The sequence below is a fragment of the Urocampus carinirostris genome, chromosome 3 (genome assembly GCF_059441175.1).
Source record: "Urocampus carinirostris isolate Australia breed hairy pipefish chromosome 3, RoL_Ucar_1.0, whole genome shotgun sequence".
In the NCBI taxonomy this organism is placed as follows: Eukaryota; Metazoa; Chordata; class Actinopteri; order Syngnathiformes; family Syngnathidae; genus Urocampus; species Urocampus carinirostris.
The window spans coordinates 57,606,969-57,619,817 of record NC_142351.1 but is presented as its reverse complement, the minus strand read 5'-3'; the positions used below and the strand labels follow the sequence as shown (position 1 = coordinate 57,619,817).

At 41.2% G+C, this 12,849-nt stretch overlaps 1 protein-coding gene across 3 annotated transcripts in view; it reads right to left on the bottom strand.

Annotated features, from left to right (window-relative positions):
• Nucleotides 1-11,261, bottom strand: part of LOC148370244 (plakophilin-4-like) — a 65,086-nt gene extending 53,825 nt beyond the window's left edge. For 2 of the 3 annotated variants that reach the window (XM_088332699.1, XM_088332700.1), the window contains exons 1-2: nucleotides 10,921-11,260; nucleotides 7,935-8,080 (exon numbers count right to left, since the gene is read on the bottom strand). In XM_088332699.1, the coding sequence (XP_088188825.1) occupies nucleotides 7,935-8,042 (108 nt within the window). In that variant the 5' untranslated portion in view covers nucleotides 8,043-8,080; nucleotides 10,921-11,260. Of the gene's footprint in view, nucleotides 1-7,934; nucleotides 8,081-10,920 lie in introns of all 3 variants that reach the window. The other variant, XM_088332701.1, reaches the window with a different exon arrangement.
• Between the last annotated feature and the right edge of the window lie 1,588 nt (nucleotides 11,262-12,849).

Below are 12,849 nucleotides of genomic sequence, written 5' to 3'. Positions count from 1 at the left end.
TTGCTTGAAAAAAGACACTTAATTTACTTCATACAATGAAATAAAAAATAATTAATCCTTTGGGTGATTTCTCTTTTGAGTACTTTTACTTAATAATCAAGCCAGTCATTTTTTTTCCTTGCATTTAATATTGTACCCCACTAAAAAAGGAGTAATGTTTGAGGTCATAGGTTTTTAACCCTTTAATGTTCCTGTAAAATTCGCCTAAAATCCCAATCCAAGACGTACCCAAAGTAAATTGAATGCTGTTCTTGAACCAATTGAAGGATATGGTCTCTTTTGAAATCTAATACCCTTAGGTTTATGTAGGGTCAATTAAACTATAAATGTTTGTCTTTTTATATTATCAATTCAGATTTGCTGAGGGTGATGTGATCTTACATTCAACCCATAAGAACAATGTATGGTCTCACTGCACTTCTGCTGATAAAACCCAAATATATCTTGCAATCTTTAATTGATATTGATATTGATTTGATTGATATTCTTGTTAAGTTTCCTCAAGATAGCAAAACAGCATCCGGCCATCTGTGCTTGAATTTAAATGAGCTGGGTTATCCTGATGATGAAATTGTCTGAGAGAAGCTGGTTTCCTTTCAAGTCATATCCTGTTTCTCAATCTGTGTGAAGGTCACCATTGTTCATTGTGTTGCTCACGATTCAGCTGTCTTCAATGATTGATTTTTTAGTTAAAGTTTCAAGTCATATTCTGTTTTGCACTCTCACAACTGGAACTGCATAAAAAGGCGGAACAAGCGGTGACTAGGACACACTCGGTCGGTTTCCTTTTGCAAGAAGCTAAATAAGTGTTACTCTGATCCGAACTCAGACTTTTGTCTTTTTATTTCACATTTGGGCGGACTGAACCAATCTAATAGAGGTTTGGATCCCACAGTTTTGTCCCAGACTGAAACAATCACTGCAAGTGCTCCTAACATTGAGTAATCAGGGTTGGAACACAGAGAAATGCAAGGTTTTTATTCTCGCCTAAATGTTTTTTTTTTTTTAATTTTTTTTTTTGCATTCAAATACCTGCAGATGAGTGTAGAATGGGCACTTTTGCTAGGGAACAGGCGAGACAATAGCTTCAATCCCCACCTGGTAACCTGTCAAATTTGATCATGATCTGAAAAAACTAAACATGGTATTTTACACATTTTTCTAAGGGTGGGTTTAGGCATTTCCAAAAGTAACCATTCGGAGACGACAACACTAAAACCTTTGCAAATGTGTATTTAACTTTAGCCATTTTTTTTTTTACATTTTGAATGAGTTGTATATGTTTGACTTCTCATTCAAGAAGTCAATCAACAATTTTGCACACTTGCACGTAATAATGGTCCGTAAAAATGGATCCCGAATTTCATTTGCGCACCTTTGTTTTCGTCTCTGGTACACAAAAATTGTATATATGCATGTTGAGAAATTAATTGGCTAACCAATGTGTCCATCATCATTCCGGTTACTACTGGCTAAAGATGGCATTTTTTTTAATCAATACAAAGGCTAATGCAGGCTGTGGACTGTGAAAAAAGCCAAGTATTGGCTAAAAGTGGTGTCAATCAAAAGCACAGACGCTGAAGGCCATATTGGGAATGATTTTAGGAGTCTGTTTATTTGTAAACGGAAATTATGTGGCGAAAGTAAGGAATCACGACAAGGAATGTCCCGACAAAGCAGAAATGCTTTTAGGCTGATTTTTTTTAATCCGTTGGAATTATGGAGTGTTTCGGAGCAAATATTTTACACAGTGGTATTCACTGGACAGTTCTGGATGTGACCACTCCATGATTGTAGAATAGCAACTCATCAGCTGACTACCCAAGGGACTTATTGGTCAGCTATGCCGGCTTTGTAGTAGGTATTATCTCATCTCATCTCATCAGCTGCACCGCTTATCCTCAGTAGGGTCGCGGGGATGCTGGAGCCCATCCCAGCAATCATCGGGCAGTGGGCAGGGGACACCCTGGACTGGTTGCCAGCCAATCGCAGGGCACACGGGGACAGACAACTCACTCGCTCAGTCACACCTAGGGACAATTTGGACCGGCCAATTCACCTGAAATGCATGTTTTTGGAATGTGGGAGGAAACCGGAGTGCCCGGAGGAAACCCACGCAAGCACGGGGAGAACATACAAACTCCGCACAGTAAGGCCGGGAGCTGGATTTGAACCCACTCAGGAGGTTCCCACGACCTCAGAACTGTGCCGCACACGCGCTAACCACTGCGCCGCCGTGCTGCCCAGTAGGTATTATTAGGTATTTTATTTCAGGCTAATGGTGATATTTCTGTCATGAGTATATTTTGACGTATTTCAGTGACTGGTGACATCGTACTGACACATTTGTTTATATCAATAATCTGGGGTTAAGGCTTAAAGCCTGGACCCAAAAAACCTTTTGTAGTTCTTGGGGATGTGTTCGTCATAAAAAAATAACAAAGCAGCCCACATTTTCCTTGATGGAGACAAATACACACTGTGGTCTGTGCAGCCCTTTAAGACTCTTTGTGTTTAAGGGCTGTACAAATAAAGATGACTTGACTCGACTTGACTTCCGATTTGCCGACTATTCCCTCGTAATACAAAACAACAGGTACTCATCTCCACATGTTCAAGTAGAGATGGGACGAGTTGACGAAAACATTTTCATGTCCCAGAGAAATGTTTATGACTCAACAGTTTAACTTTCCTTGAGCTAAAGAAACCCCGTTACATTTTATTTCCAGATAAGAAAGAGTAAGAATTAGAATTAAAATTGTCATTGATAACAATGTAGTAAAACATTGTTTATGGCAGTCCAGAATAAGCATGTATTAAAGATTTAAAGGGACAGTGTGTATTAGTGTCAAAAACTTCATGCATTAAAAAAAATTACTGATTGAATACTGAGTAAAAATACATTAACTATCATACCAATGTTAATTTTTAATTAAAAAAAAATCAGAGGTCAAGAAAATTGTATTTATTTTACATATTAGAACCCCTACTTAAATGTTGCCGCCATGTTTGTCTGGCATCTTTCTGCAACGCTGTGTTCTTGGCACTGGTTTTTCAGTGCCATCCAGAGGTCAAATATTACACAAGGGGCCTTTAAAGATTTGCAAGTGTATCAGAACAATTATACAATGACAAGTAGTGCAATGACATTAAGCAGCAATAGATATTCAAAATGAGTCAAAAAATAAGGTATGAAGTCAATTTTCTATTTATAGGCAAGACATATATTTTTTTCACTTTTTCCGTGTGTGCTTGTTTAGGTTAGTGATGGCTTGGGGCTAGAACTGTCTCTCAGCCTCTTAGTCTATACTCACCAACACTACCACTCTGCGCGTTGGACTACCACTCTTTTTCCCTTAAACACCTACTGATTATCATTTGGGGGAAATTTTCGTTTTTTTGGGGGGTTTGTTTTTTTAAACAACAACAAAAATCTTGACTGGAGACCGGTATTTTACTTTATTTTCATGCAAGTCGTTGTACAGGAATAATCCACTCCAACGATTGCATTAGATTTTAGTTTGACAAATCCGATTTTAGGGCCCGGTCACACAGCCGTTTGCGTCTGTATCGAGGCTGAATCACGGCCAGAAATTACTGCCTGTGAAGCGGACGCTATTGAACGCTTTGAGATCGCCATATAGACGAGATACAGCAGTGCTTTACTCGCGGTCGGAAATTCACATGCAGTTGGCCGTGCGAAAAAGTTTTGCGCTGCTCAAAACTTTAGACCACGTGTTAACCGCGGGCGGCACACCTGGTACACACGAGGTAATGACGATGTACAGACGCGGAACGACGTGCTGTGGCCGCGGCAAGGGCGTGGTTACACGTGGGTAGGACGCGAAATTTCAGCGGGTAATCGTGGGTGGAGCACGGTCATAGCATGTTCTGCGCCTGTATCGCGGTGTTATTACGTGAAATTAGCATGTTACGCGTGTGACGGTCAAACGCCTTTCTCCGCGTATATACAGCGCGATTTGCCGAGCACACGTCAGTTGTGCTCGAAACGTCAAGGGGTGAACATGGATCCCTGTCACCGTAGTGACCTCGTCTTAATCCATTTTTATTTCTTGACATTTGTTTTCATTTCATAACAAGATAATAAAATAAAAATGAAAACTATTACAATAATAACATATTGGCTTCTTCTGTGCCATAGCTTGAAATCTTGATCTTCACGGGACTGTGTCTTGAGCGGTTATGATTTCTACAGCCCGGTGTTATGCCGAGAAATGCATCCCTGCCGAGATTTGCAACCCCTCGCTACTACAACCACTTTTACCTCATTTTATCTCACTTTTATATCACTTTTAGGGAATGTAATGGCGAACATATAACCAAATCCACTTCGTCTTGCATATGTTGGGAATGTAATACAACTTAAACCATTCCGCCTTTGTTTTTGTTGTGAACGTAATCGAACGGTAATGCACACCGTATATAAATCACTTTTGAGAACTGTTATGCACTCTACCGTAAAGCTTATTATGCAGAAATAAGCTTTATGGTAGAGTACATAACAGTTTCAATACGAGCGATTTGAATAGAAAAAGGCAAAATAAACATGTTACCTGCTCAAAAGTAGCAGATCAAAGGAGTGGGGGCCGGTTTGAGAGAAATCCTTTATAATGTGGCAGTATCGCAAGCTGGCAATGTTCTCTAGACTGGGCAGAGATCAGCTGATGATTTTATTGGCCTGTATAGATGACTCCTGTTAAGTTTTTCTGTCTGCAGCTGTGCTTCCAGCATACCACACCATGACACCACGTACTGTACCAGTACGGTATGCTCTGCCTTGTAGCTCTGTGAAAGGACACCAGGAGTTTCTGTTCCAGGTTGTTTTCCCTGAGCACTTTCAGGAAGTGGAATCGCTGCTGGTCCTTCTCTACCACAGCTGTGATGTTGGCAGACCAGGAGAACTCATTGAAGATTTGCACACCCAGGGGTTTGAAAGAGTGGACTCTCTCTCTACACAGTCCTCGATGTTGATGAGTGGAGCTGGGTGCACACTCTCATGTGTTTAAAATCATCGGGACATTCTCGATTTCGATTCCTACTCGTGCCGAGGCTCAGCAACTTCAACTCAGCAGCAAGCTGTCATTTGCAATCTGATGTCTGAGCCAATCGGACGTCTGAGCTAGAGCAAGGTCAAGGATCTGTCCCTGATCTATTGAACCCTCTTAAAAGGTTTTGCTGAGCCTGCATGTTGTTGTTTTGTTTTTTACATTGGAACCATGCATCATCTTCAAGATCTGGTCTTCAACTCAACCATCTGGTAAGGCTGCTTTTTGTTTTATTCCCATCACAGATTTTTGCATTTAGCTTATCCGAGCAGAGTGCAATATTGATTTTGGAGAAGATGATGGAGGCATTATGGCTTCATTATACTTCCCTGGCCGCAATCCACAAAAGTGAGATAAACATAGAAACGTCTGGTACTTAGTGGTATTAAAATACATAATATGTTCTTCTTCCTTGAAGGACAGAGGTCACAATCTAATGGATTTCCTATATAATTTGGAGGGTGAATATGTTAAAAGACAGTTCAATTGAACATCAGCAAAGTGTAAACATCAGGGTTTTTTTCTTCGGGAATTCATTTTGACATAGGAACTCAAATATCCTAAAATTTATGCCATACTCTTAAATTGTTAACATTATGACCCCAGTAGTTTGGATTTTTAGTGCACTTTTTCCCAATTATGAAGTTTTTTTAACAAAAAATAATAAGTTGGAATTGTTTCTAACAAACAATTCCCAATTTGTGTTGCATTCTTGATACAGAACCACCTGATTTGTACTTCTACGCAATATATGTTAAATTCAATGTCGTTTTAACTTACCAAGTTTTCATACATGCCAACCATTTTACATTGAAAAACAGTAGATTTTAGAGCGCATTCTATTTTTACCAAAACGTAAATCTTATCATAGAGCTGTTTGTTCACACACAAAGACTTAGTCTCCCTTCAAAATAAAGTTGCTGTGTACTAAAATAATAGTCTCACGTAAAGATTTTTTTTGTTTGAATTTTATAGATCAGTAGATTTATACTTTTCATATTGGTCAATGTTTTTATGAGGAGAAAGCAGTAAGTGATTGGTGAGTGAGTGTTGTTGTCATTATTGCTGATTCAGGGCACCTGTGACTACCCAATTGGCGCCAACAGCCCTGAGCACTGATTGGTCCAGAGACTCTTTTTAAACCCCCTGGCTTCCAAGAGGAGGCCGTCCAACCGTTTGCGAACCTATGCTCCCAGCTAGGCAAGCTCATACCTTCCGACATTTTCCTGCCCTGTTTTCTCCTGCCTGATACCTGTTTCTGGACCCGTTTCTGCACTGATCCGCCATCCCGACCACCGACCTGTTTTGCCCTGTTTCCCGCCTGATACCTGTTGCCGACCTCTTTTCTGAACTCGATACCGCCCTTGCTCTCGGCTAGTGACCAGTATCCCTGCTGCCTACGATTATCCTCGCTCGACACGACACGGAAGTGCCACTTCCGCATTCCAGCCACCTGCTACCCGTGTCTGTTGATCATCGGATTGTAGAAGCAAGCACTGCTCTCCCTCTTTATCAATAAAACTGAGTAAAACGAACGCTACTGGGTCCTGTCTCCGTTTCTGGCTTGTGACAGTTTTAGAATATGACTCTTTTTTTTGTGATGTTTTCAATAAAAAAATAATATGATGACAGAGAGAATACTTGGTCCATTCCATTCAAAATAACTCTTGCACACATTATCCAGTTTGGAATAGTCAAGTCCATTGGGTCACAAAATGGTACATAAGTGAGGCTAAGACAGACTTCTTCAGGATCATTCTGAAAAAGTTGTCACGGTTGCGTATTTGATCTTTCTGGCATCCAGTAAATAGTTCATTAAGAATGCAGTATATCACAAAAGTGAGTGCACCCCTCACTTATCTGCAGAGAGTTCATCATAATGTTTAATTGAGCGACACTGAAGAAATGACGCTTTGACAGAAAGGTGCTCTGTGTAAAGCTTATATACAAGTGTACATTTATTTTTCCCCACAAAAAAAAATCTAAATAAAGCCATTAGTAGCTAAACCCCTGGTAACAAAAGTGAGTACACCCTAAAGTAAAAGTTCCTGAAGTTCAATAATTGATTTTCCAGAATCACATTAATCCTCCAGGCCATGGATTTCACCAGAACCTCACAAATTGTCACTGGAATGCTCTGCCACGCCTCCATGACAACATGACAAAGCTAGGGGATATTTAGACCTTGTGCTTCTTCACCTTCCGATGATCTTTGAGTATGACCCAAAGATGTTGTATTGGGTTTAGATCTGAGACATGCTCTCCTTTACTCTTAGTGACTTTAGAAAGGTTTTGGTCATCTTAGAGGTGTATTTGGGATAATGTTCAGCCTGGAACATTGCTCTGTGACCCTGTTTCTGGAGGGAGGGGGTCATTCCCTGCTCCAGTACTTTACAGTACATTTTTGAGTTTGTTTAATGAAATGCAACTCCCCAGTTCCAGTTGCATGCATGCATCCCATAACCATAACATTCCCAAGACCGTGCTTGACTTGAGACATGACACAAACATGTTTGTACTACTCGCCGGGTTGCCACCACACACTCATCACACCATCAGAGCCATATATATTAATCTTTGTCTCATCAGACCAGTGGATATCTTACCAGTAAGCCATGGCCTTTATTGACATACTTCTTTTCTTTGTGTCAAAGCGATGTTTCTTCAGTGACGTTCTATTCCACATTATAATATAATCTCTACAGTGAGTGCATGTGAGGTGTGCACTCACTTTTGTTACATAGAGTATATCTCCTGGTTCTCCTTTCTAGTATACTAAGCAATTAAGATTAAGGTTCAGGCTGAACTTTTCACTCCCCAAGGGAACTTAGGAAGTCAAGCCCAACAAGGCCCGTGTCGCCATCTCACCTGTTCTTTGACAGAAGCCAGCAAGTTGGTGGTGGTGTTGGCGCCACAGGTGCCCCCGGGGTCTGTGCCCGCCATCGCCACTTTTCCCTGCGAGTCCGCTTCCTCCATGCCAGTCACCTGGTCACAGTAAGGTCCAGAAGTGGCGTCTATGACAAGAAAAATATATTTAGACTCTGGTGCACAGTATTTCTAACCTCAGTGGAACTGTTTAAATCTAGGCTTAAAACACACTCATATTCTACAGCTTATGAATGACCTATATTTGATGTTGACAAAGTCTGTGTCTTGTTTGTTGATTCCCTTGCAACACCCATTACAGCCTGGTCATCCTGGGAGGGGATTACCTCATTTGAGGCCCATTCTCAAGGTTTCTTAATTTTCATCATGCTGAAGTCTTGTACGTAGGTTTTGGATAGTAGTAGTCTGTAGTTTGTAATAGTCTGTGCTCTGTGCAGCCATTTGAGACGTCTTGAGATTAAGTGCTATACAAATAAACATGACTTGACTTTACTGTTTGCTACGGATCATTTTGTGATTGCAAGACTGGAGCAAATATTTCGGACCACATTGGTGGCCGAAAATGTGTTGAATGATTGACAGTGTTGGGACTGGCATGTTACAAAAGAACATGATCCTGGAACACAATTACTTTTCTCAATAACAAGTACTATAATGCATTATTAATACAATTTTGTAACTCAATTGTTACAACCTAGTGTGTTTCCCGGCTACTTATCATAAGCAGACCACGGATCACAATGTCCTCTAAGTACTCTCTTTTCCTACTTTGCTCACCATATAAAAACTGACATTTATCCCGCTATGGTTAAACAGTTACAGTAGCACTGTCTCAAGCACAGTGTACGAGGCCGCTTAATTTCTCTTCTTGACGATATTCTCCCTAGCATGTATGTACTATACCTGCATCCATGGCGTTTTTACAACTATAAAATAAAATACTGAAATTGGGGTCAGTTATTCTGCTCATATTTGGTTGTATGTCACCATGTGGCGAATGGTAGGCTAGGGTAGGGATAGAGGGGGAGTGTGGTTTATATGGGAGCAACAAAATCAATGGGGCAAATGTGAGCAATGAATTTAAAGTAAAAGTGAGCTAAATTGTGGTCTTTTTGATTTGAAAAATGCTTCACACCATGCCTGGACAGTACCTGGAAATGGAGAAGGAAATATTTGAATGTTTTTTCAAGCCAAGAGACTGAAATGAATGTGGAGTGTTTCTGCTAAGTGTACATTTACAAGCCCTCAAGATTGCACAAGCCCAACTATGAAGGGTACTGCTTTCACTGGTGAGGGTACGCGTTTTTTTATTTTTCTCTGATTATGTGGCTATTTTGAGTAGTTTCGGGGAGCACTCATTTATGCAAGTACACACGGTAATGTGTACTTGTAACTGTTACTTTTAGAGTAACTCATTATTTTTGGGTGACAGTAATCTGTCGGGAAACGGAATCACCGTATTTTCCGCACTATAAGGCGCACCGGGTTATAGGGCGCACCCTGAAAAAATAGTTTTTGGTCCTATTTTTGACATACCTAAGACGCACCGGATTATAAGGCGCTACAATGGGAACGTGGACAAAACAGTCAGATAGTTCAGTCCAACTTATTACCCCCTTAATATTCCCAAAGCTTGCAAAGACGCAAATACGTGTCGAGAACACGTGCGGATGCGGTGTCCGTACGATGTCACTCAAATGCATCGTTCCATCATTCGGAAGGTTAAAGTCTTGGGATTCAAGAAATGCCAACCATTCCTTAGTTTCTATTTTTTTTTTTCGCTCGCAACTTTACTGTGCATATGACAATAAACACTTGGAATTGAGTTTAATTTAAAAATAGACACTCCATTCCATCCATTATCTGCACCGCTTATCACAGAAACATCGAGTTCAGTCTGAAACAAGATATATAGCTGGAGTAGCTCACCAGAGTCGTTGTGTTCATAATAATGTGCAGCCGTGGTCCTCTTATATCCGTGAGTGTAGTAAATCCAGGAGAATAAAATATTTACAAATACAGTATAGTAAAAAATGCTTTCTGTATGCCGTCAGCCACGTGCTATACACATTCATCTTTTTCGGCCAATTGCAGGCTTTGTTTTGCCGTTTAAGCCAATGCCAGCCTGTAAATGATAAAAAGGATCCGCCTCTTGACCTCCAAATAACTTTAGCCAATAGTGATCGATTCAACTGATGATTGACACATCTTTTTTGGCCAATTGCAGGCTTTGTTTTGCCGTTTAAGCCAATGCCAGCCAAACTCAGTTTGGCTGTAGCGCCCAGACTTTCTGTTCTCAGACGGGCTCGATCAGTAAAATAATGTCAACTCCAAAGCCTTATCTTTGTTTTTCATTATTAGGCGTTATCATTCAGCCTGTATTAGTACCTTACCCAACATATTATAGACAAGTGTGACTATAATGACATGCATTTTTTCCAAACACAACAGTTTTTCACAAACAATAGGGGAAAGATGTTCACGTTTGGCATTCAATGTGTGAACAGGTTAATTTTAACAGTTGAGTGAATGCAGTTTTACACCTGAACCAACTCACCATCCTTTATAAATGCAACACTGCCCTCTAGTGACCAGAGGGATCATTTGGTTGGCATTTATTTACTAAATCATAACTTTTGACACAAACGACCTAGAGACTCGTTTCTTGTCTGACATACTCAGGAATTGATGTTTGACATGTCTGATATTCAGAAACCTCGGTACCACGTCAGAAAATGTTGTCTCCCCTACTACAAAAACCTGATTTTTCTTTCAATGTAGCAATGGTGTATTTTCAACCCTCCAGTACTAAGTCAACAAGCCTAAACTGACAGAATGAAAAGCCAGCGTGTGCACCAGTGCAAGCGCATTGCACAGAGGGCATTTTGCTCTCGTTGAACTCGACGCGAAGAAAGCAGCTGCAGTGCAAACGAGTCTGCAGACCAAAGGGGTTGTCGGTGCAACTCACCGGCCAGATGTTGCTGTGGGAAGCAGGCCACACCTGGCACGCTCCGTCCAGTTAGGCATCCATCCTCCCGATCATCCTCTGCAGGCGTGACGGCGATTACTTTTCCAAATCCAACAACAATCAATCAATAAAATGTCTGCAAGAAGGTAATATCCACGCGTGTGCAAGCTGCAGTGGTGCCTTCACGATGTGTTGTAGATTTGAGATGCAAAGCCCGAGTCCGTGCATGCACGGCTTTTTATAAGCAATAATGATGATGATGCACTTGAAGCTGTGGCGGGGGTCCGCGCGGAAATCTGCCGCCCGCCCACCAACCGCCGAGCCAGTGTTACCGATCAGCGGCGTGACGTCACCATGCGGCGATGGATTGCTTTCTGATCGAGCGCCGATTCACATTTCCATTAGTGAGAAATATGTTGATCATTTGCGTTAACAAATAAAAAACGAAAGATAAGTTATAAAGGGTCATGTTCAAAATATATGTACATTACCATATATTACCATCTGGTAATGTATGCATAAACTGAGAGCTACTTTTTACCACTAATTAACGCAAAGGGCACCCAATTTGATAGGAATGTCTAAAATAACAACGTATCATGATATTACTAAGTGGTTACTATGCTATTACAAAACTAGTCTTTGGAAGTGGGGTTAAATAGACTCAGTCAACCACTAAAAGTGTAATGTTACTGGAAAAAAACAATGAACCAGCACTCGTGAGCTATTTGTACAATAGGTTCACAGCCGCCTCGCTGTCCTTAGGGGGGCACCACGTTGAAGACCCCTAAAATACTGTGTGTACATATAGGACAATACATTGGGCTATCCTTGCCTATTTGATGAATCGTCTTCTCTTCCGTTTGAATTTGTCATTGATATTTAAAGGGGATTACTGTGTCACTTTAAATTCTGATACAGAAATCGATTAAGGCTAATTCTAAAATCATGTTCGTGTCACAGCGAGACAGGACACGGTAGAGTTCGTTTACTCAGTTTTATTAATAAGAGGGAGAGGAGGGCTTGCTTCCACGATCCGAGGATCGACGGACACGGGTAGCAGGTGGCGGGAAACGCGGAAGTGGCACTTCCATGTCGAGCAAGGATTGTCATAGATTTGCAGGAATACTAGTCGTTCGCCGGGACGGGAGAGCAAGGGCGGTATCAAGTTCGGAAACAAGGTCGGCAACAGGTGTCAGGCAGGTAGCGGAGCAAAACAGGTCGGATATCGGGAAGGCAGGACAGGGCAGAGTCGGGGCCAGAAACAGGTTGGCAACGGGTACCAGGCAGAGAAAAACAAGGCAGGAAAAGTGTCTGAACGTGAGAGCTTACCGAGCTGGGAGCATCGGTACGCAACGATCTGACAGGGTTCTCTTGAATGCCGGGGGTTTTAAAAGAGTCTATTAACCAATCAGCTCTCAGGGCTGTTGGCGCCAAATGGGCAGTCACAGGTGCCTTGAATCGGTAATCATGACAGTGGGTGCTCATAAAAGTAAAATTTAAACTTTTTTAACTCATAAACGAAAAAGTGGGTGTGCAAAATTATTCATCCCCTTTACTTTTTGTGCAGCAAACTGTCCAGAAGTTCAGTGAGGATCTCTGAATGATTCAATGTTGATCTAAATGACTAACAATCATAAATGCAATCCATCTGTGTGTAATAAAGTCTCTGTATAAATTCACTTGTACTGTAATAGTCTCAGAGGTCTGTTTGAAGCGCAGAGGGCATCATGAAGAACGAGGAACATAACAGACAGGTCCAAGATACTGTGGTGGAGTAGTTTTAAGCTGGAGTTGGATACGAAAAGATTTCCCAAGCTTTAAACATCCCAAGAAGCACTGTGCAAGCAATAATAGTGAAATGGAAGGAGTATCAGACCACTGCAAATCTACCAATATCGGGCCGTCCCCCTAAACTTTCAGCTCATA